Source organism: Rattus norvegicus, chromosome 16, assembly GCF_036323735.1.
Source record: "Rattus norvegicus strain BN/NHsdMcwi chromosome 16, GRCr8, whole genome shotgun sequence".
Taxonomy (NCBI): domain Eukaryota; kingdom Metazoa; phylum Chordata; class Mammalia; order Rodentia; family Muridae; genus Rattus; species Rattus norvegicus.
The window spans coordinates 68050463-68075842 of NC_086034.1; the positions used below are offsets into that span (position 1 = coordinate 68050463).

At 40.6% G+C, this 25380-nt stretch overlaps 1 protein-coding gene across 1 annotated transcript in view; it reads left to right on the forward strand.

Moving 5' to 3' along the window:
- Positions 1–22732, forward strand: part of LOC102556287 (uncharacterized) — a 78347-nt gene extending 55615 nt beyond the window's left edge. The window contains exon 3 of the mRNA XM_063275870.1: positions 17393–22732. Within this exon, the coding sequence (XP_063131940.1) occupies positions 20070–20987 (918 nt within the window). The 5' untranslated portion in view covers positions 17393–20069 and the 3' untranslated portion in view covers positions 20988–22732. The remainder of the gene's footprint in view (positions 1–17392) is intronic.
- Positions 22733–25380: the final 2648 nt, after the last annotated feature.

A 25380-nucleotide genomic window follows, 5' to 3' on the forward strand; every position in this document is an offset into this window, starting at 1 on the left:
CATGTGTTTTGTGAATCGAGGGCAATACAAGCATTTGGGCTAATAGCCACTTATCAATGAGAGCAGCATTATGTATTTTCTATGTGGGATATTTTTATGTACTTCCAATTTATCAATATTGAAAGCAGTTTTGTACAATCTTGAAGAAAATCTAGCAGGGGATGATATGCATGATGTAACATAGGAAAATGAAGCAAATGCCTCATGACTTCGCTTCTTCTCTCTAATGGCATTTCCTTTCGATGTCTGGAGTCTGCAGCGTTTCATATAAGAAGAGTGGGCATGAAGGATTCAGCATGGCTAATCCTGGGCTAGATTGTCCTATTAGATTCCAAACATCACCTGAAGATAATTTGGAAGGTGTAGGAGCAGAAAATTAAGCCCTGTAAGTGCTGTCTGGAAAATTAAAAGACATAATTGATTATATTAGCTTATTTAAAGGTATCTAATTCCAAGGGATAGGATTTGTTTGCTATAACTTTTCTACTTGCCAAACCAAGTTTACACTGACAACAAGCAGGGAGGAGAAGTTGCCAAATGACTCTTTTAAAAATTTCAACCGCCATGCGCCATTTTATCTGATAGTTTTTATCATGCCGGACAGTCTAATACAGTATCCAGCAAATGAGAAAAATAATAAATTCACTGTGTCCCCAGCTGATAGACATCCTTTTCCCAGTAAGTTATTCATCAGTAGAGAAAGGTAAGACATTGGAAATGTGCTTGGAATTTTCCTGCTTGCCCCCATAAAAATGATAATTTTTATTTTAACACTATTATTTAAGGTTCAAAAATTTGACAGTGTAATTTTTAAAACCCTCATCATCTTTATTTCTTTTTAATTTTTAAATTATAATTTAATTACAAAATTATAGCACTTCCATTCCCCCTGTCCAAACCTCCAGTGTACCCTTCCCTGATCTCCTTCAAATTGATGGCCTCATTTTTTTACTGTTATTGCATATATATGCAATATATATGTATGTATATGTATACATGTATATGTGTATATATATAATTTTGTTTGACTAGAACTTGAATAGATTTTGTGCATGATGTCACAACTGCTGTGAGTTTGTCTTTTTAGCTTCCCTGCAGTGTTCAGAACTCTCTTGTAGTCACTCACCACCTCTGGTTCTGATATACTCTTGGTTCCATCCTCTGTAATAGTCCTGAGCCTTGGCAGGAGAGAGTGTGACATACATGTTACATTTAGGGCTGAGCATTCTGCAGTCTTTTATTCTCTATAAGTTTGTCAATTTCGGGTCTCTGTGTTAATCACCATCTACTGAAAATAGAAACTTCTCAGATGAAGACTTCCATAAAATTCCTAATCACATATGCAAATTACTCGAAGCTAAAGACTGATAAATGAAGGTTCACGGGGTGCCTTTAACCACACAAGATGGCATTTGTTTTCTGCATATTGAGTGTTTCTTTTAATGAACCAACGTGTGCTTATTGGATAGTGTTTAATGCACATATCATTCTAGAAGCTCTAGGGATAGTGCACAGAGCAGAGCCAATGTTTTAGACCTCAAGGGGTATACAGTATTCAGTGAGACAGTCTAAGCTTACTTTAACATAGGTAAACATGAGTCAGTTATTTCGTGTTTATAGATATGCCCAAGAGACCTGTTCTAAGTTCTGCTAACTTGTAAACACAGAGAAGGCAAGGACATAGAATTCATGAAGACCAACCCAGGCTTGCTCCCCGTGGTTGCACAGGGGAGTTAACGCTGTGTGCGGAGATAACACAAGTTACAATGTTCACTTATTGAAATCTTTTACTGTTAAACTAGTGATGAAGTCATCTCTGTTGTCCCTTTTCACCTGAATAGAGAAGACATAATATGGCCACTAGTATAGCATGCTGGCCCACCAGCCTTAACTGGACTGCCTCTTAATGGAAGATTGGAACCCGGGGAAACCACACCAAAGAGAAGGTTGACGTGTTCTACACACTCTTGTATTTGTGTGCTAAGTCTGGCACCAGGCTTGCTTAATTCAGATGAAACTGGGAATGTGGAAGTTTTAAAAAGCATAAATAGTGACTATAGCTGGCATTTATGAGCATCGTGGACCAGGCAGTTGGCTTAAGCAGTTTTTAAACATAACTTAATTCTTATGACAATTTTATGAAGTACAATACTACTTTTACTCTCAGCATTTTACACCCGGGGGAGATGGCTTTAAGCAAGCCTTTTCGAGGCTCACTTTAGTGATTGCTAGCCAAGCAATGACGTAAGTCTGAGTAGTAGGGCTATTTGCCAGCGCCTGTGTGTACCTCCTATTGGTTTTATCAAGCATTTTATTGCCTTACCCTAATAGTGATGGCAGCTCATGTCTATGTATAGATATGCTGTCTTGCACCAGATGTTGTCATCTTTTATAATTCCAAGTTGGAATCACCTTTTATCCCCTATAATATTTTTATTGAAAATTGAGTGTCATACAATATTGTGGTAGTTTGTATATGCTTGACCCACAGAGTGGCACTATTAGGAGGTGTGGCCTTGATAGAGTAGGTGCGTCACTGTGGATATAAGCTTTAATGCCTTTGTCCTAGCTTCCTGGAAGCCAGTCTTCTCCCTTTGGAAGAAGATGTTGAACTCTCAGCTCCTCCTGTACCATGCCTGCCTGGGTGCTGCTATGCTCCTGCCTTGATGATGATGGACTGAACTTTTGAACCCATAAGCCAGTCCCAATTAAATGTTGTCCTTATAAGAGTTGCCTTGGTCACAGTGTCTCTTCACAGCAGTAAAACCCTAGCCAAGGCAAATACATTCTGATGACAGTTTCTCTTCCCGCAACTTCTTCCTGATCCTTCCCTCTCATCTAAATCTGCCTTTTCGATCATTGCTGGCCTTGAACTCACTTGTTGCTGCACCCTGATATCTTCTTACCTTTACTATAAGAAGCAAATACTTCCTAGAACTGCATTGGAGCTAGGACCAGCAATGGTGCCTCCTGCTTACAGAAAGCAGCTTCTAAGATAGGACTGTCAGTGATTTCTCCCTTCGAGCCTATCTCTTCTGTAGGGCCTTGTTCCCTGCACTGTGTCTCACTTCTAGTATGCTTAGGCGCTGCCTAGCTGGGCTCTTGCTTGACAAAGCAGTTGCCACCTTATGTGACCTGAGCTGAAGTAGAAGGAAAGTGGCCCCTTTTCTAGTGACCCACGAGAGGCCGTCTTTCTTCAGCCACACGTGGAGGCTGTCCTCATTACGACCGCCTGCACAAAATAAATGTGTGTGTCACACCAGTGATATAGAGTAAAGCCTCATTAATTAAGGTCCCACTAATTCAGAATTTAAGATAATTTGTTCCCCAGTCCCAGCTAAAATTTACGTCTGTACTGTCTATGAAAAAAAAAAGGTTCATTAAGTAAATCAATAAAGTCAGGGAGATTGTAGGAAGCCTGTTTAATCTAATTAAGAAAACAAACTATTTTCAAGCAGTTCATAATCCCGTTGACATATAAACAACACGCTCATTACAAATGACTTTTATATGTTCATTAAAGCGGAGCGAGGAAGACTTATGTGGGGCACCTTTTCCTCCTGACTGATCACTTCAAGTAAGTGTATTTAATGCGAGATAACGAAACAGCTTTCAGAAGTAGACGGCAGTCTGCAGTTTCGGCCTTTCCCAGAAGTGAACACATCCTGAGGTCTTGGGGGAAGGAGGGAGAGATGTGGCAGTCAGCCTAGAGCTCTGGCTGTGCCTGAGAACTTGGGCAAAGCTTTTTCCTTCTTATGAGCTGTGATTTCCGTTTCCTAAAGAGGTCTTGAGAGGATGGAGTGAAATAAAATGGGTGAGGTACACTTTACTGTCCTGCATATAACAATACTCAACCCAAAGGAGCTATTTTGGTTTGGCTGACACGTAAGGAGAACCCGAGAAAATTGTTGTTATTCTCATTTCACGCTTGAGAAAACATAGGCTCAGAAATGGGAGTAACTTCTGCAGGGAGGAAGTGGGAAAACCTTCCATAAACAGCTTCGCCTGGCTCTGCCTATCCTCTGCCTTATTCTGTTTTGTTTGGTGCCAGCCAACAGGCTAATGTACGTCAAGAGAGAACAGTAGTTTCAGCTGATTGAACTTGGCCCGTAGGTGGCGAAAATCAGAGATGTTGTTATACCTGTTATTTTAAAGGGTGTGATGGTTTGTATATGCTTGGGCCAGGGAGTGGCACTATTAGGAGGTGTAGCCTTGTTGGAGTGGGTGTGTCACTGTGGCTGTTGGCTTTAATACCCTAGTCCTAGCTGCCTTGAAGTGAGCATTTTGATAAGAGCCTTCAGATGAAGATGTGGAACTCTTAGCTCCACGTCCACCATGCCTGCCTAGAGGCTGCCATGTTCTCACCTTGATGATAATGGACTAAACCCCTGAACCTGCAGGCCAGCCCCAATAAATTAAAAGAGTTGCCTTGGTCATGGTGTCTGTTCACAACAGTAAAACCCTAACTAAGACATAGGGCAATAGAAAAAAAGAGAAACCAGTTTTTTTTTCTGTTGTTTTTAAGTTCTTAGGAAATTAGTTTGTCAGTGGGCAATAAGACAAAGTTAAGGGCCTCTGAAATGGGGCTTCTGTGAGATGCAATTTCTTTCAGCAAAGGAAAAGGGGAGAAAACTCAGGCTGCTGTGTAGAAAGCCCTAGGCAGACACAAGCCACATACAAAAATCACATAGAACAACCTCAGTGATCCTGTGCTCAGTGCCAAAACCAGCTTCCAAAATGATGGAAACCCATTGTTGACAAGAAGGAAGAAGTATGGATTAATCCTATAACTATGTTTGGAGCATCAGGGGATGAATTAGCCTAATTGCAATATTAGTCTCGGTTACAGAGAGTAATCACTTCGGGCTGCCTCTGTTTTATTAGAAATTTAATTAAGTTTATCAATGTTTGACTTCTCCAGCCTTCCTTTTGCAGACTCACCATGGACAGCAGTATTGTTGAAGGGGGGTCTTCTTGAGTTTGATTCCTGGGAAGGGGTCTAGGCTGAGACCCTAGAAGAACCCTGGGGATTAGAAGAAGGATGGGAGGAGGTTATGGATGTGATTTGTGGTGGCTCATGGGCATCTAGCCTCACTCTGAGAGAGGTTGGCTAACACTGCTGCTGAGGCTAGATATCTCAGCTACACTGAGGGCATAGCCAAAGCTGTCTTCCTGGGGGTGTGCGGTCTAAGTCAGAGAGGTGGGCGTATGTTTATTTAGGGGAAGTGCTAATGTAAAAGCACAAATAATCTGGTAATTTGAGTTTTGACAGGTAAGTGTCCTCCAGGAAAATAGACGATCTTTGTCTCATCACGTGGACCCTGTGGCTACTATTTATAGAGAGAACTGCTATGGGCACAATGCAGTCATGAGAAGACTCTCAGCACAGTGGAGCACACAGCGCTCTCTTCCTTTCTTCCCGTTTTTCTCCTCCTCCTCTTTATCTCTCCCATCTTACTCCCTACTTCTTTTTCGATAAGGACAGATCCTCAATGAACAACACCCCACACCCATTTAGAATGTCTTCCTCTAACACTGCAGGCTACTTCCAATATTTTATTTAATTCTTTTCACATTTATAGCTTATTAGTTTTCCCATATTTGTTTCTTCCATTGTCTAATATGTGTATACATCCGGAATGTGTGATTTGTAATTTTCCTGAACACATTTGTGAGGACATGTATGGGTGTCTGTGTGTGTTTATATTTCTAATGGTATACCTATGTGCATCTGTGTCGGTCAGACTTTGGCATTGGAGTCGCTGTCCATTTCATATATTGAGGCAAGGTCTGTCCACTAAACACAGAGATCACCGGTTTGGTGTCTAATAAGTTAGATTATTTCTGGGATCCTGTCTCTTTCTCCTGAGCACTGGGGTTACGGCTGGGCGGCCATATTTGCTAAGCACTCACATAGTTGCAGGATATCAGAACCCTGGTCCCACATTGCAGCAAGCACTCTCCCAGCTGAACCATCTTTTGAACCCACATTGAATGACTTTAAGGTGAATTGGAAACATCTTGCTGTGCCTGGAAAGGCCCAGAAGATGCTTAAACCCCCATTCTTCCACAGGGAAATTAAAGACCAAAGGGGTTAAATGCTCAATCAATGTCATTATGCCCTTCAAATATAGCAGAGAGCAATGCTTAAAATACAACATAGACCGTGATAGTTCTTAAAAGAAGGCATAGAGAAAAGAAGAATAAAATGGACGGATTATCCACAAAATGCCTTTATACACAAAAAGAAACAAACAAATAAAATGTTGCAAAAGCCTTGCCTGCCTTGCCTTTGTTGAGACGGCAACAAACATTCATTTTTGGTGTAAGAATGTGACAATCAACATGGATGGGGAACTCTCGAAATACCCTACCCCTGGATGAAGAGTGATATGCAATTAATGGCTTCCAAGAGGGAAAAACAAAAAGTGGCTTCCTCCAGAGATGCTAAACTCCCCTGTGCTTCCCCCCCACCGTGATAGTGTGAAACACACTTAGGTTCTCTTTCTCTCTTCTCTCTTCTCTCTTCTCTCTTCTCTCTCTCTCTCTCTCTCTCACTCTCTCTCTCTCTCTCTCTCTCTCTCTCTCTCTCTGTGTGTGTGTGTGTGTGTGTGTGTAAATAATTGAGAAGAGATTATAAGTCTCAAAGGAAGTACGGGTGATATGGGAGTAGTTGGTAGAAGAGGTATGAATGGACAGTGTCAACACAATGCTTAAGTATGACATTCTCAACAAAAAGATAGTGAGATTAATAAAGAACGGGGAAGAGATTAGGTTGATTTAATGCAGATAATCCTTCAGGATCATTTCCCTGTGTCACCCTGTACACCTGGGTACCAGAAGCACAGCAGCATCTTCCCTGTACAGAAAGCTTACAGTTCCCAGTCAGAACCATTCTTGATAAAATTCAAGCCAAAACAAGACATCTCACACGCTAAAATGCTTGAAGCACTTTAAGTAGGAATTCAATGAATTTTGCACAGTTGTACTGTCTTAATGTTCTTACCTATTAATTTTATTACCCCTGTTATTTCTAGGTCTGTTTTATTATTATTAATCTTTATTACAGTTACGGATCAAAATTCCCTTTTCTGTTTTTGCACTTTGAGTGAATTTTATTGGGTGTTGGTATTTTTATGACCTTGAGAATCTGGATTTTTGCTTTTCTTTAACTGCCCTGTGCTTGTTCTCGTTGGCAGGAGAGATTTTCATACTGCCTCATTCCATTTGTCCTCTTGTAAGGTGCTTGTCTTTCCTTGAAGTTTTGTTAAGGGCTGCAGTGGACACTCTGAAGATGGATTGACCCTACCAGGCACACAGTGGCCAGAATGAGGACTTTACTGAGTGTTCAAGGACACCTTGTGGGGTCCTGTGCACACACTCCCTACTATGGTAGTATCAGCAGCAGCGCTGTGCGGAGACCCAGGCAGTTTTCTGAGCCTCTGACATAGTGTCACTTCTTGCTTGACACTGTCACGACCCTCAGATTTCATCAGCCTCAGTCTGGCTGAACGCCTGTCTCTTCAGTTCACAGAGTTGCCATGTTACTCTGGGTCCCTGAGGCTGAAAGGTGGCTTTTGGGAGACAGGTTTTCAAAACCTATTTCTCTTCTTCTCTAAGGGATCAACAGCTGGTGCCCTCTGCGTCCGGGATCAGAAACGCATTGTCTTTTGAACCATTCTGTTTTCCAGACTGTAGCAAGAGAGCGACAGTCACCGTTATTCCTTCCTGGCTAGCATTCCTGATCAAATATGTTTATTGCTGTATCCCACCGCCCTCACACTTCACCCTGCATTATTGGATGTTAGAACCAGAAAAACACCATTTACTTATTCATTTCCATAAAATGAAAAGGAAAAAATAACCAAACTACCCCTGTAACATCTCAAATATGAAATAACTTTTTGGAGAAGGAAGCAGAGGTGACTTTGTCCATATCTTTGCATCTGAGTCCTCTTCCACCCTGACTTTTACATATACATTTCCCCCAGTAGCTTATCAAGATTTATGTCTATGTTTCTGTATCAACATCTGTATCTTATTTTATCTCTATTTCCACATGTAAATTTCATTCCTATTTGTGTAAGAATCTGTGCGTATCTGTTTTTTTTCAACCTACTTTCCCTGGGACCATCACATCTATATCAATGTAGGTAACGATGCAGATATTAAATACAGAATATTTAAAAGCATAGACTTAGGACCTCAGGATCTGTGACTTGTTCGCCAATCATGTATTGTGTCTGTTTGTGGAAATTGCACTTATCTTTCTTCACGTACAATGAGAACAGCGGCTACCTGTTTATATGGGGAAGAAGTTATAAGTTTATATGGGGAAGAAGCAAGTCACAATGTGTGAAGCAAAGAGCGTGGGTGGTGTTCAACTGCTGTGTAGATTGTCCTGCTTGCCATATCAGGTTGGAGAAGAGCTTAAAGAATACTTGGGGCTATGTTATTAGCAGTGCTTTGTTTCTTCCTGTCTTTTCGAGCCTCCAATGGCCACCTTGCTTTTAGCAACATTTGGAAGTTAATTTGCTGTTTCCTGGTTTGGTGGTTTGAATGACAATGGTTCCTCAAGGCTTATATATTTGAATGCTTGGTTCCTAGTCGGTAGAACTGTTTGGGAAGGGTTATAAGTTATGCCCCTGTTGGAGGAGGCATGTGTCAATAGGGGGTGGCCTTAGAGTCTTTGAAAACGTCCCACCACTCTCTGTTGGTGCTCTCTGCCTCTCACTTTCAGATGATGATGGAAATTCTCAGCTCCTGCTCTAGCTCCATGACTACCTGCCTTCTGCCATGCTCCCTGAGGTGGTGGTTGTAGGTCATAATCCTCTGCAACTGCGAGCCCCATAGGTCATGAAGCCTCTTTGACAACAATAGGAGAGTAACTAAGACCCCTGGGGTGGTAAGTCCATATGACTGAGGGTTTCCATTTGTATCAAGTTATATCACCTCCAGAGTTTTTCTTGGTAAGTAGCCATCTGAGAAGAGTCTTACCAGAGGGGGTCATAGAACACTTGGGAGTTACTGCTTTCGGCTTAGCGGATCCTGAAAGCCTTCTGTTAACAACCACTCAAACTCAGGCCTCAGTTTCCCCTTTCTCTCATCCTTTTTCTCTTTGTCCACACACAACCTATACTCTTGACCCCTCTGGTCTCTGTACACTTGGCAGAATCTTCCCCAGGACTTCTCAACATATTACAGTGTATCTTTTATTCCCTGCTTCTATTTCTTTATTTGTACTTCCTTCCAAAGCAAACCAAAAGAAAACAACCACCGCCACCACCAGGCTTTAGTATAGAGAGCTAGCAGCTTTCAAGGTCAGAGAGGAATTATTAATACATAGAGTTTTACTTTTGTTTTGTTACACCAGTTTCAGTATCTCAGAAATGATAAAAATTAGTAGGTATATTTATTCGTTAAGGAACACAGAAAAGAAGATTATATAGAGGTTCTGAATTTCATCTCATTTGACTTCTGATTTGAGTAAATGTGTGAAAGAGTTAACTTTCTGTTGCTGTCATACAAACCCGAGACAAGTAACTTGTAGTTTGACTACGAAAGGCCCCTATAGACTCATGCAGTTGAATATGCTCTCACCAGAGAGTGGAATTCTGATAGGGTTAGAGGGATTAGGAGCTGTGGCTTTATTGAAGGAAGCATTTCACTGGGGATGGGCTTTGATATTTCTAAAGCTCAGTGTCTCTCTCTTTGCCTATGTGAGCATCAGGATGTTAGCTTCTTCTCCAGCACTGTGTCTGCCTGCATGCCACCATGATCCCCGCCATGATCATGGACTGACCTCTGAAACGGTAAGCCAGACCAATTTAAATACTTTCTTTTGTAAGAGTTGCTTTGGTCATGGTGTCTCTTCCTAGCAATAGAACAGTGGACAGGAACCAACTTCCACAGAGATAAGGTTGCTTTTGGCTCACAGTTTCACAGCTTTCAGTCCATTGCCTCTGGAGCTTCAGGCTTGTCCAAAGGGAGTGCATCATTGCAGAAACAGGGGTCAGGTTGAAACCATAGCCAGAACAGGAACAAAGAAAACAAAGAGCAAGAGACCAGGGTTCTATGATCGAAGACTTCAAGGGAACACTCCTAATGACTAAAGCTGCAGCTAGGCCCCAGACCCTAAAGATTTTGATACTTCCCAATACCAAAACTCCAGGGAATAAGCCTTCAACACAGCGGCCTTTGGGACAAATGAAGGAGTTATAGCAGAGCCATGTCTGCAAGAGAGAGGTTCTCGTTCTGGGTCTCAGACAGAGCTCTCATTTTTCTTTCTCCTGGTTGCTGTCAATAGGAGTCTGTAGTTATATTTTCTTTCTCTTGAGTCATCAGACAGGATTTGTGAGGACACAGGACCCCACTTCTCCTGAATAAGGCTGTTGGATACCAAGCTCTTTCCTTCTACCTCTTCAGCTCCAGATGCTTCTCTCTTAGTTGCCCTGTAGGGAAGAATAAAGGGATGGAGGGGGGAGGGGAAATGATCGAATTTTTCAATCTATTACCTGTAGGCGCTCAGATTGCTGTATATTTATTCCACGTGACTCCAAGGGCTTAAAAATGACAGCTGTTTTCTTCTCTAACTTGTGGGTTGTGCACACTTGTGTTGGAATTGGGCTATTTTTAATGTGCTGTGCTCGCTGAGTGTGGGTAGAGCTCTGCTTTATGTAGGCACAAAGGTGGAAGAAACAACTAGAAACTGGACTTGTTCCAAGCTGAAGGAAGGTAACTGCTGAGTCCTGACAGATTTGCTGTTGCTTCCAAATCCAGTAAATGGCATGGCTGATTGTACAAGCTTACAAATGAAGACAATGAAATAATAGGTAATGTTTTCCTATTTAAGAAATCAGAGCTCATGATTGATTGTCCTGTGTCTGACTTCAGCCCTGCTGAGGACTGGAGAGGGAATTAATGGGGCTGCATTTAGTGTTTGTCAGCTGCAGTGAGCTGGGCTTGGTTTAAAAGGTAAAAGTGTGTGGCTCTTTTAGAGTAAATGCTTTCCTGTAAGCAGATATTAAAAGATGACATTGTTGATAGATCTACCCAGTTCTCTAACAGTAGGATATAGGCGTCTCTGGGATCCATCTTGCTAATGTACAGGTCCCTCGGATGACACTGTACTTTATCATCACACCTTACAAACCAAATACATATGCACATCGTGAAGCATTACTTAGCATTTGTCATGAGAGCAAAAGGGTCCAGCAGCAGCTCTATACCCTGATGCATTCTCTAAATTAATCCATTGAGGGATATCGAATCACTTAATCACAACACAGACTTACTGCCTTGGTAGGCACGCTCTCCCTTCATTAGATTTAATATATTTCTCATTATACAAATCTGCTGCTGTGACAATAAGTCTTGTTCATAAATCAGTTTGCCCTTTTGCTTTGCGGATGCGGAGAACTTTCATCAAACAAGACATAAATGGGGCTGGTTAGACAGGAGGTCAGAGCAGTCATTGCCAGATATTAATGTCTATTCATTAAGATGATTTTTAATTGCATAGCTTAATGGGAAGAGGTAAAACAATTATGATTCTAACTTCTTGTTTACACCATTAAACAAGAGAAAGGAAATGTAGTCAGGTAAAGCACTCAGAATTCCTAAGATATGGCCCCAAACTTCTCATCATTCCTTCTGATGTAGACCAAATGTTTAGGCAAACAGAAATTACAGCAGTTTCTGTCCCATTACCCTAGTGGATGAGAGCCTAATTTAACCCCTGAGACCTAGAGAACATAAGTGACTTAGTACATGCAAAGTTTTGAAAGCACTTAGGAGTAGATTTAGGTTATCAGAGCTAAATATGTTTATTGACCTCAGACGAATTTATTTTTGCTTTCTACGGTAGCGTAGTATGTTCCAGACTAAACTGGACAGTATTTCCATAAGTCAAAATCTGATTCATTGTGTATTTAACTCACATTCTGGCACCGTATTGACTTTCTCTGTATTTTCTTGATCGTAGCCTCCAAAGAATTGTCTCCGTTATTGATCTTTTCAAAGAACAAGCTTTTCTTTTCCATTGATCATTTCAACTGTTTTCATTATGTTATTACTTTATTTCATTAATGTCTATTTTTATCTTTGTTAATCTTTCCTCCTCTCGTTTGTCCTTTTATTAGCTTTCCTGTGTTGAAATTTTGTTTTGGTTTGTCTGCTCTACACCTAAGATACACAGAAATGCATCAATAACATTTGGCTATTGTCCTTTTATTAGCTTTCCTGTGTTGAAATTTTGTTTTGGTTTGTCTGCTCTACACCTAAGATACACAGAAATGCATCAATAACAACCTCTGGCTCCTTTCATACAGTTTGTCTGATTACTTATTTTATTCAAAAGCTCACAAAGATACCATCCCAAGCCAAAGGCTGGACTTTGCAGTGTCTTCATCTAGCCAAGTGGCTTGGCTTAGAGTTTTATTGCTGCAAAGATTCAGCATGGCCCCTGCAACTCTTATACAGGAAGGCATTTAGTTGGGACTGGCTAACAGTTCAGAGGTTTAGTCCATTATCATCATGGCAGGAAGCCTGGCAGTATATAAACAGACATAGTGCTGGAGAAGGAGGTGAAATTTCTTCATCTGCCTTCATAGGCAGCAGGAAGAAATAATGAGGCACTGGGCCTGGCTTGAGCATCTGAGACCTCAGAACCCACCCCCCAGTGACACAGTTCCTCCAGTAAAGCCACACCTACTCCAACAAGGCCACACCTCCTAATAGTGCCACTCCCTATGGGCCTATGGGGGCATTTTCATTAAAATCACCACATGACCTCATTGCTCCATCTGCCTCTCTTACTCTGAGATGAAAATCATAAAAGAATTAGGTATTTGTTTCCATGGTCCTGGTATATCGATACCTGAAGCTGTGTCTTTTTTTTCTTTTTTTCCGGAGCTGGGGACCGAACCCAGGGCCTTGTGCTTGCTAGGCAAGTGCTCTACCACTGAGCTAAATCCCCAACCCCTGAAGTTGTGTCTTTATGGTGGTGTTTACATATTTCATGAAAGGAGCACTGTGTTTTATATATTATTTTGTAAACTCTTATTTACCTGGTTCATGCAGGAATTTATTCTGCAATTGTCTAGGTATTGTGTTTTTCATGTGTCCCATACATTAAATGTAGACTACCGTTTAAACCCTTTTTACCTTTAACCACTTTCTCTGGTTTGCTCTGAACCTCCAGAGAGTAAGAGCGATAGAAAGTCTGTCTCTCAGAATACGGCCATGTCTACTCCTACTCCACTAAGTTCTTTTTCTTGCTTTATATATTTTTAAGCTCATTGTAATAAAGATGGATATACATCCTTTACTTTCAACGCTGTGGAGATGGGCAGAAACTGGCCAATCTCTGTCTGTTCAGAGCTTGCAGGGTCGCCAATGGACCTCTTACCATTAAGAAACAGCTGTTTTATACTTCTGATAATACTTTTGTTGTGAAGTATATACGACCTGACATTTATATAGAAATATTAACTAGGCAAAAGACTCAAGCCATGATGAATATAAAGAAGAAAAGAGATAAATGCATTTTACAGGAAAGACAAGGCGAAGAGCCTTAGAACCTATGAACAGATCTTAACCTCACTCAGGAAAGTGATGCTCGCTGAAATTCCCCCGATATATTATTTCTCACCTATGATATCTAAGTAATTGAAATATTTGCAATCCAGTGTGTTACTAAGACTTTCCTACGTGGAAGAAACAGGCTTTCCTACGTGGGAGCTGGTTGTTTGCAGGAACGGGTTTTGTGTGAGGATTTTACCAGGATCTAACACAATTGCATTTAGTCTTTGATCAGAGTCTTTCATTCTACCTTGAGGAAAGTCCTTAAGATACATAATGTATATCTTCCCAGTTACTCAGTGTGGCTTTACTTGCAATACCAAAGGTGTGGAAGCAACCAGTGCTCTTCAATAGCAGTTGCCTGAGTGAACTCTAGCACATCACCAAAATGAAGCTCCAGGCGGCTCTGAGACAGCTGTGTGGTAGTGTAGTGCTCGTGGACCAAGGCTAGTTGTTAACAGGCAGCATAATGAAGGGGAAAGCAGGTCACAGAGCAGAATGTGCTGAATGTGAGAAAAGTGAATTTATGCCCAACATTTAAACTCATCTTTTGCAAAACAGAAATACAGAGGAGGTAAACTGGCAACTGATGGAAATGGCTGCCAACAGTTGTGTGAGTGAATGTGTGTGTGTGTGTGTGTGTGTGTGTGTGTGAGAGAAAGAGAGAGAGAGAGAGAGAGAGTGAATGTGTGTGTATGTGTGTGTGAATGTGTGTGTGTGAGTGAATGTGTGTGTGTGAGTGAATGTGTGTGTGAGTGAATGTGTGTGTGTGTGTGTGTGTTGCAATCCTTCTGAGAATCCAGTTTTGAGGTTAACCATGTATATTTGACACATTCCAAAACTTACTTGAAATTAAGCATAAGTAGAAAAAGAAAATCTCTATCAAACTGACATAGGGGTAACAATGATTTCTTTTTTTTTTTTTTTTTTTTTTTGTTCTTGTTTTCGGAGCTGGGGACCTAACCCAGGGCCTTGCGCTTCCTAGGTAAGCACTCTACCACTGAGCTAAATCCCCAGCCCCAACAATGATTTCAAAATCTTTCTTTGTATATACTTAGTAAAATGTATTGTATGGGCAAAATGTCTGCAATGAAATCTTAAATTTCATCAGGCCATTTACCGGCAGCAGTAAAAAATGGTACACTACAATATAGTTAGAATTTTTTCCCTATGAAGAGAGTAAAAAATTAAAAAGTCCTGTGATCAGAATTCAAGTTAGCAAAACCAGTGTGAAGGCTGCCTTTGAAACATGGGCACTCTAATGACAATGGGTACACGGAGAGACCTCATCTCACTAGAACTATCTTTCCCTAGGAAAGACAGCCAAAGCAGCTCCAAGAAATGGCTGATGCCAAGTGAGCTGGAACAGCACAAGGTAGTGTCTGTGGATTGCTTGCAGCATAAAATAAGAAAGTGCTCAGAGACTAATGAGATTCTATCTGAGGGACAGAAAAGTCAGTTTGAAGAGGTGTCATTGAGTGCATTTGGCACAGTCTGAAGATCAAAAAGTAATGACTATAATCCACTACAGCACGTGGAATGAATAAAACGTCAGGTTGGACCTGGCTTTAATACAGAGTAATATTAGTTAATACATGTAGAAGAATGATAGAATTAAAAAAAATCCCCCTTTCAAGGCACACAGAGCAGACACTTCTTTAATTCAGGTGAACATCAGCAGTCAGGGCTAATGCTGTTACACGAACTGTTTGGAAGGAGAATGCTCACAGAAGGCAAATGGATCACCTTGCGGATGAGTTATTCAAAGGGGAAATGCATTGTCTAAGAGAGATCTGCTAGGTGATATGGTATCCCAGTAGATGCAGTGTTGTCCACAGTGGGACGAGCCAACGGTGAGCCAATGCCAAGCAAAGAACCACACCTGTGAGCTCAATTTAGCCAAAGGAATGTAATTTGAATCCATTCCAGGATCAAGGGATGTTCTGCAAGGTAAGGCATAGCTGTAATATCCAGCAATTTGGAGTCTGTCTTAGTTAGGGTCTTATTGCTGTGAACAGACAACCATGACAAATGTAAGTTTTATAAAGGGCAACATTTAATTGGGGCTGGCTTACAGGTTCAGAGGTTCAGTCCATTATCATCAAGGGGGGAGCATGGCGGCATCCAGGCAGGCATGGTGCAGGAGGAGCAGAGTTCTACATCTTCACCTGAAAGAAGCCAGGAACAGACTCAGCATCCTAGGAGGAACTAGGAGGAGGGTCTCCAAGCCCACCCCACAGTGACACACTTCCTCCAAAAGGCCACACCTTCTAATAGTGTCAATCCCTGGGTCAAGCATATGCAAACCATCCCATTCCATTCCCTGGCCAAGCATATGCAAACGGTCACAGAGTCCCAGGAAAGAGGACTTCCATGAGGCTATTTGAACTGCCCAATGAATTCCAGATGAACCTAGGCTATGGTGTGAGACTCTGTCTCCAAAGAAAAAAGTACCTAGGCAAGGTATTCATTCAAAGATAATGTTCAATAATAACACAAGGAAAGCCTGATAATAGATATGAGAGGTCCTTGACGATAATTGGTTTGATTTAAAAAATGATTATTGTCATAGAAGAATAAATATGGGGATAAAGAATAAAGAAGAGGAGAAGCAGAGAGAGGAGAGAGAGAGAGAGAGAGAGAGAGAGAGAGAGAGAGAGAGAGAGAGAAGCAAAGAGACCATACACACAGAGGCAGACAGACAGACAGATGTGCGTGAGGTGAGGGTTTGTTTAGCCGCTAAAGCAATTCCTAAACCATGACCCAACATTCTGAAGTAGTTACAAAGGACAGTAAAGGAACAATTCAGGGTGCCCAGATAGGCACTGGCACTTAGCTAATGTGCAGAATTGGGATTACTGTATTACTGTATATATTCTCTGAACTATAACTATTGCATTGTTATTGTTATTAACTATAACTGGTGCATACAGGATGAAGTATTTGTGAATGAAGAATCGCTGTATCTTCAACTTCATGTGACGGGAGAAGAAAGACCGGTACCTAGAAATGCAGAGGGAACAAGGAATAAGACAGGGGAAAGGAGAAAGCTAAAAATGCAAAGGGGGAATGGAAAGTGTGTGTGTGTGTGTGTGTGTGTGTGTGTGTGTGTGTGTGTACAGGCGCACAGCAGAGAGAAATGAAGGAGGGAGAAATGGAGAGGTAGGAGTAGGACACACAGATAGAAGAAGTTGATGGATATACAGGTAGCTTGCATTAATCTTTCAACTATTTTAACCTGTTTCACATTCATAGGCAAGTCGCGCAAAGCAAGAGGTAGACCAGACAGAGGAGCAAAGCACATTCGCACCGACAGCATGCAAACAGCCCTGATGCACTTGAACTGCGTGCCTGGTGCTGTGCTCTGGATCCGTGCCTGGGAGTAGGCAGCTCAGGGGTACCTTGAGGCTTTTGAGAAACGCAATGCCAAGCTTCATACCATAGGATCTGAGTCAGATCCAGGACTCTAACCCAATCCCGAGGCAATTCTCTTTCCTGCTAGGCTTTCTGAGATGCTGGTGTGGAAGACGTCACGGTAAGTGTATTTTCGGCCAAATGCGAGCAAGTGTCCAGATGCTTTCTTTCTGTGCAGCTGCGACTGTAAGACTGTCCACAGTTTGTGTAAGTTAAATGGCTGTACGGGATGTATCCGTGGACCATTTTCACCCCTAGAAGAACGTAAGACAGTAACTCCACAATGATATTTATTTCAGGGCAGGCAGCCTGTGAGTCAATAAGGAAGCCAACTCCAAGCAAAGACTCGGGTGGGATTGTGCACGTTTATTTCTGTATCTCCTTTTATCAATTTCAGGAGCGCTAAGTGGCTCAGCGGAGGGAGCAGCCAAGTGTCTGAGGATTCTGCCCCTGCTTCCTCTGGCTCAGGGTTTCCGGACTTCATTTGAACAGCTTTCTACTTTTGTCAAGGAGACGGCTGACTCCACGAGGGAATTGTCAACTAGTAAAGCCCTTTCTTCAGAAAGTGTGAATCGATGGTGACTGTAAAAACCCAGGATCTGGGGAAGATTTCCTGAAACTGTGCGTGAGCACCTGTAAGCCTGCTGTTTCTCAGCCTCCTTAAGAGTGACATCTTAGCATCCCTCTCTTCCTAATCCATTTGCCCAGAGATGGCTACAGAAGGTTTTCTCTGTCTGTCAACCCTCTCATGTAGAAATAGTTCTATATCCTTTTAAACGCCTTGCAACACTGCTACCATCTCTGGTCCATCATTTCTTACATATGTGTGCATTTAATTAATCCTGCGTACGAATTAATTTGATTGGCTGCATCTCTTCCCATTTTCCTGTTAAGCCTTGGTAAGAAGTGTGTGTGTGTGTGTGTGTGTGTGTGTGTGTGTGTGTGTGTGTGTGCATTCGTGCGTGCCCACCTGCCTGCCTGACACAGTATACAGCTACACATCAGAGACTAGAGAAATACTTTCAGGAGTCCGTTCTCTTTTATCATCTTGATTCTGGGGATTTAGCACCCTACCCACTGAGCTCTCTCACCAGCCCAATTTTCTCATTTTGAGACTGGGGTTGATGTCTTTTCCTGGTTTATTTCTCCAGGACAATGTGAGGAACTAATACATACTTGAAGCCAGCCCACTTTCCTCTGTCTTTTCTTTTGAGATAATTACAGGTTCACATGCAGTTGGGAGAAACAATACAGTTAAATCTTGTACATTTTCCCCCAGGTTCCTATCGTGTTGGTTGTACAATTACGGTGGGGCACTGTAATCTACTCACTGATATTGTTCAGATCCACCAGTTTCATGTGCATTTATTTGCACATGTGTATACATCTAGTTCTCTTTTAATTTCCCCAGGCTGCTATAACAATAAACCACCTAGCTTACTTACAATAATACGAAATTTTCTTTTCTTTGTGATGGGGACTAGACTTCCAAATATTAAGGTGTTTCTGGGGTTGGGCTTCTTCCAAAGTCTCCAGGGGAGGAGTCGTGTACGTCTTTTCCAGCTGTCACTAATTTTTTGGTGTACCACCCTATTCCCTGTTGCTAATAACACAGTATCAAAAACCAGTAAGTAATGAGTGAAATAGGTTATTTGAGCTTAGTTCTGGTCCTACGATCATTGAAGAATTGAGAGGAGGGATTAAGGGAGGATAAGGGCCTTGAGAGAGAAAGTGCTTGAGAGCCACCACCAGACTTGGCCTTCATGATGATGGAGGAGTCACACCCTGAGGCAGCACGGGGCATCATGTAGTTAGATATGAAGAATATACATATGTATATGTATGTATATATGTATAAATAATATGTAATTAAAATGGATAGAACCAGGAATCGTCATATTTAGCAAAATTAGCCAGAACTAATAGAACTATTACATATTCTCTGTACTATGCAGAATCATATATATGTACACACACACACACATACACACACACATATGTGAATGATGATTCTTGGTTCTACACATTTTATTTTGGAAATTACACAGTATTTTTGTTACTACTACAGTTCATAATTGCTACCTTTTCTGTTGCAATAGTAAAATAGCACAACCAAAAGAAACTTAAAAAAGGAAATTTTATTTTAGCTCACGGTTCCAGAGGGACAGACTCTTCATGGAAGGGAAAGAATCAAGAAGCTGGCTGGTCACATTTCATTCACTTACAGGAGGCAGAGAGGGGGCAAGAAGTGGGGAGAAGCTCTAAACCAGCAAAGACTACCCCCAGTAAGAAACTTCCTCCTGCAAGGCAGCATACCCCAAAGGTTCTATAACCTCTTCAAACAGCATCACCAACTGGGGATAAAGTCTTCAAATAGGTGATGTTTACATATACCATGTTTTATCAGTTCATTGGTTAATACACATATAGGCTAGTTCCATAAGTTGGCTATGGTGAATAAAGATAGTGAGACTAGAAGTATGAATATGCTATAGTTACTTGGAAATTGAAAATCACGTTTTTCATTTTCTTCCCTCTCTTGAGAATGTGCTCACATGGGTAGAGAGAATAACTATTGCAACACACTCAGTTGTTTTCAGACTTCATAGCTGACATCTTATGAAAAACTTGAATGTCCTTAGCTCCTAAATATTGGGGATTTGGAACTGAGTATATATATTTGTGGACCCAATTCAGCACATAAGAAATGAGAAATATTAGGCAATTTTATCACACAGATTTGTGTGGTATCTTTTCACTGGACAGAAAGACTAGTTCTATCTCAATAAAGATCATCTCATAGCTATGGATAATCTTTTACATTTTTTCTTCATTCTTGTGAAGTGTAAGAATAGCATTCCTCTCCTCTATATTTTTCATTGATATCTATGCATCTGTGTCTATGTATGTATGTATGTATGTATGTATGTATGTATGTATGTATCTATCTATCTATCTATCTATCGTTTCATCTATAGACCTGTTTATCTATATAATTCATAGATCTTTTCCAATGCAGAAAATTTTATTTAAACATGTCTCTATAATTATGTCATTTAAAAGCTATTATGTAAATGAGATTATACAGATCATTGTATAGCCCAAAGTATTGTACTAACACACACATAGACACACACAGACACACACAAACACACACACATACACACACACATACAGATCCACACAGTTATACACACACAGACACACACAGATACACACACAGATATACACAGACACACACACAGACACATACACAGACACACACACAAACACACACAAACACACACACAGACACACACAGAGATCCATACAGACACACACACACACAAACACACACACAGACACACACACAAACACACACACACAGACATACACACAAACACACACACAGACACACACACAAACACACAGAGACACACACACACATACACACACAGACACACACAAACACACACACACAGATCCATACAGACACACACACAGATCCATACAGACACACACACAGACACACACACAGACAGATACACAGACACAGACACACACAAACACACACACAGACACACACACAGACACACACACACACAAACAGACACACACACAGACACATACACAGACACACACACATACACACACAGATCCACACAGACACACACAGACATACACACATACACACACACATCCACACACAGATCCACACATACACACACACACAGACACACACACATACACACACACAAACACACACAGGCACACACAGACACACACACAGATCCACACAGACACACACAGACATACACACATACACACACAAACACACAAACACACAGACACACACATACACACACATACACACACACATACACACACAGAGATACACACACAAACACACACACACAGACACACATACACACAGACACACATACAAACGGTATATATTGAGATGTTCTTATGGATTTTCTATGCCAAGAAATGTCAAGAGTTTCAGAGTGTGATTTTTTCTCCCTCAGTTATTTTCTTCTCTTGATTTGTGTTGTATATTGGTCCGTACTTTACTCTTCCGTATCTTCTTGACCAAGGGAAGATTTGGGGTCACAGGAAATGTTTGTTGTCGGATGAGAGAATAGAGATTCTGATTGTACTCTGACCCTTCACTGTACCTTTATTTATTTATTATTTACAATGTGAATGATCATAATTCTTAATGCAATATCATAACATTTCCAATCTATGGAACTCTTCTGTCGACTATGACAGGAGAAAAACCAATAATATACCAGCCACCGAAGGACACAGTATTTGAATTATATGGAAATGGGAAAAATGTTCTGCCCCTCCCTTAACTTTTTGAAGCATAGACATGCATGGATACGGAAGACACGTGATTTTGTAACCTACTCACCTGACTTTCAGTTACTATAGTTGGGAGGAAGGCATCATCTGATTTTTTTTTATTTTTCTTTTTTTAAAATTAATTAATCAATTTACATCCCAAATGGTGCTCCTACATGGCAGTCTCTCCTTTACTAACTCCCTCCCCAAAACCCCCTCCTCTTTGCCTCTTGATATCCCCCCACCCTATCAAACCAAGTCTCTGCAGGATCAGGCTCATTGAGAGACATGATCTGCAAAGATTGAATACTGTTACTATAGAAACATTATTCCTGGTGTTATTCACCAATATGCTTAATCCAACTGCCCACCACGGTGTCTTATGCACCATGCTCGTTTTAGGTCCACTCTCTAAGCATAAGGTATCAAATTACATTTCTAAAGAGACAGAACTGAAATGGTATTTGGAGGACTCTAAATAAAGCCAAAGGGTGATTGCTCATGGAGGCCAAGCCATTTTCTTACTAGAGAGTAAGTGGGGTCTATCTCCAAGCTTCTTCATTGTCTGACATTACAGCTACTTTTGTCTCCTGCAAGTGTTGTAGCAATTTAGCAATCTATAGACCTGACTCCTTTCCATAAACATGCATCCTGTTAGCTGCCTAATTCAAACTCACACACGAATTCTGAGACGTTTGCTTATCACGAGCTATAATTTAAATGTAACCTCTATAGAAGCCATTCAGCAGTGCCTGTGTGTAAAGTGTAATTTAGTCTGTAGAAGCAATCTTTCCCTCTACCTTCTAATATGTGAGCTTGTTTGCTAAATAATCATTGGAGCATTTTGCTCAAAGCAGTGGTTTTATGTATTTTCCCCCACCACCACTCATAAACATTGCCAAGGTAAATGAGACTTCTTTGGAAACTGCTACTGTCATGTAGTTTTCATTTGAAAATGTCACAATAAAGCTGTTCTCTTTGATGCCAAGATGTGTGGAATGTTGGCACATGATAAACACGGCGCCTAAACACGTAACATAATGAATGGCCCAACTTTCTTTAAAATGAGAGGCCTTTTGTTATTGTTATTCTAAAGGGTCTGGATGGGGGACAGAGATGGGAGTAATGTAGAATTTATACAAAGCAACAAAGGTAGGAGTTTAGAGGAAATTATTATTATTTGCAGCTTGAACCAAATGGAAAGGAAGAGAAATTTGGGAGGAAAAAAATGTACTTCAAATAAGTGAAATGGAGATTACAGTCCCGACTATGCCATTAACATCAAATTACAAGAGGCTCTCCCAGAAGTCAGCTGGAGGCACAGAGTAAAAGCAAAGTTTTAAAGGTATAATTTAAGAAGTACAGGGAACATCCAAATAGAAGGAGAGCTATAAAGACAGCAACATAAGGAGAGACATCTATCTATTATCTATCTATGTATCTATCTATGTATCTATGTATCTATCTATGTATCTATGTATCTATCTATCTATGTATCTATGTATGTATGTATGTATGTATGTATGTATCTATCTATCTATCTATCTATCTATCTATCTATCTATCTATCTATGTATCTATCTATGTATCTATCTTTGCATCTATGTATGTATGTATCTATCTATCTATCTATCTATGTATCTATCTTTGCATGTATGTATGTATCTATGTATCTATCTATCTTTGTATCTATCTATCTATGTATCTATCTATCTACCTACCTATCACTTATCTATGTATCTATGTATCTATATACCTATGTATCTATTGATGTATGCATATATCTATCTCCATATGTATGTATGTATGTATGTATGTATGTATGTATGTATCTATCTATCTATCTATCTATCTATCTATCTACCTACATATCAGTTATCTATGTATCTATTGATGTATATATGTATCTATCTTCCTATCTATAGAGATATTATACATACACAATTATATATATAATTACTGTGTATTCATTGTGCATGTATGCATAAGGAGTACACAGGGACATTTCATACAAGTATATAACAGCTTCAATATCTTTCTGTCACATGATACTTTGCTCATTTTCGCCCGTTCCCGTCCCCACAGTCCCCATTATTCCTTTTGATGCATTTGCATCTGCTCTCATGTCACATACACTCATACATGGTTCTATGTATCTGTATAATATCCAGGCACCAGAAATGAAGAAAAATGTGATATTTATCTTTCTGAAATTGATTTGGTGTGCTTAACATGATTGTCTCCTGTTATGTCCATTTTCCTGTAAATGGTATAACTTCATTTCTCCTAGGCCTGAAAAGTTTCACTGTGTAAATATAGCATAGCCTTCTTTACCCTTTCTCTGTTGAACATCTAGGTTGCTCCTAGAATGTCCATATTGCGAAAAGTGCTTCAGTAAACACTGACGTACAACTATCCCTCTGGTATTTTGACTTGGGGGTCCTTTGAGTAAGTACCCAGGAGTGATGTGACTGGACCACATGCATCGTCATTATTTAGTTCCTTGAGGAACTTCTATGATGATTTCCATAGAAATCTTTCCAACCACACCATATGTGAGGGAGGGGTTCCATTTGTCTGCATCCTTGTCAGGATTGGTTATTTACTAAATTAATGACTGCCATTCTGACTAGGGTAGAGTGGAATTGCAGTGCACTTTTGATTTGCATTTCTCTGATGACCAGTGAGGTTGAGCAGTTTTCCATGTTTATTGTTGATTTTCAGTTCATGTTTTGAGTATTTTCTATTCCTTCCATTAATTCATTTGTTAACTGGGTTGTTTGATTTGTCGAATTTAGCCTTTGGAGTGCTTTGAATATTCTAGGTATGAATTCTTTGTCAGATAGACATTTTAAAGAGATTCTCTCCCATTTACAGGCTGTCTCTTCACTTGATTAACTGTTTCCTTTGCTGTGCAGAAATGATGTCCCATTTGTCAATTGTTGGCATTATTTCCTGGTGCCTGAGAACTATTTAGGAATCCCTTATCTATGTTTATATCTTGAAGTGTTTTCCTTAATCTGTTTCTCTGTTTCAGAGTTTCAGGTTTAATGTTAGGGTTTTTGGTCCAGTTGGACTTGAGTCACATATAGTATAAGAGTTGGGGATCCAGTGTTATTCTTTTCCATGTAAATATACAGTTTTTCCAGCACTATTTGTTGAAGAGGCTGTCTTCAAGAGACAATCATTCATTCATATAATATATATTTGAATATATTATAATTTGATACAAGCTAGAGTTATCTGAAAGGAGGGAACCTTCATTGAGAAAATGTCTCCATAAGATCCAACTGTAAGGAATTGATAGAGAAGGGCCCCGTGCATGGTGGAAGGTACCACCCTTGGGCTGGGTTCTAGAAGAAAGCAGGTTGAACAAGCCATGGAGAGCAAAATAGCAAGCAGCACTTCTCTATGGCCTCTGCATCATCCCCTCCCTCAAGGTTCTGGCTATATTTGAGTTTCTGTCATGACTTTCTTTGATGATGAACATCAATAAGAAAATATGAGCCAAATAAACCCTTTTCTCCACAACGTGTCTTTTGTCATGGTGTTTTGTTGAAGCAGTAGAAACCCCAAATAAGACAAGTTGTCATCAGTTTTCTGTGGGATTGCTGTGATAGACACGACCACATTTTTGGGGAGGATTGTGTAAGGACTGTGAAACTCTAGGCTAGAAAGGCCATTGAGGGGTGAGAGCTCACTCCTAACATCAGCTTAGGATGTTCTTTAGGATGATAAGAATGTTTGGAGAAGGGCAGAAGGTGGAGGCCTGGGTTGTGAAGTTACAGAAACAAATTTAAAGACTCTATCAGGGGGCTGTTTGCTATTTTGAATTAAGATTCTGTTTTTCTGGTCAGCTGGAGCTGAAGAGTCAGTCGTGATTAACAAGACAACCGCACCACTGAAGTGAAATCATTGTGTTAGTGGGACAATTGTTGCTACTTAGCTGGAGCTGAGAAATTGGTGTTGATTAAGAAGATACCAGGATCACTGAGGTGAAATCTTCTGGACCATGTTTCCCGAGAGTTATACTTAAGCTCTATTCCAGAACTGGCT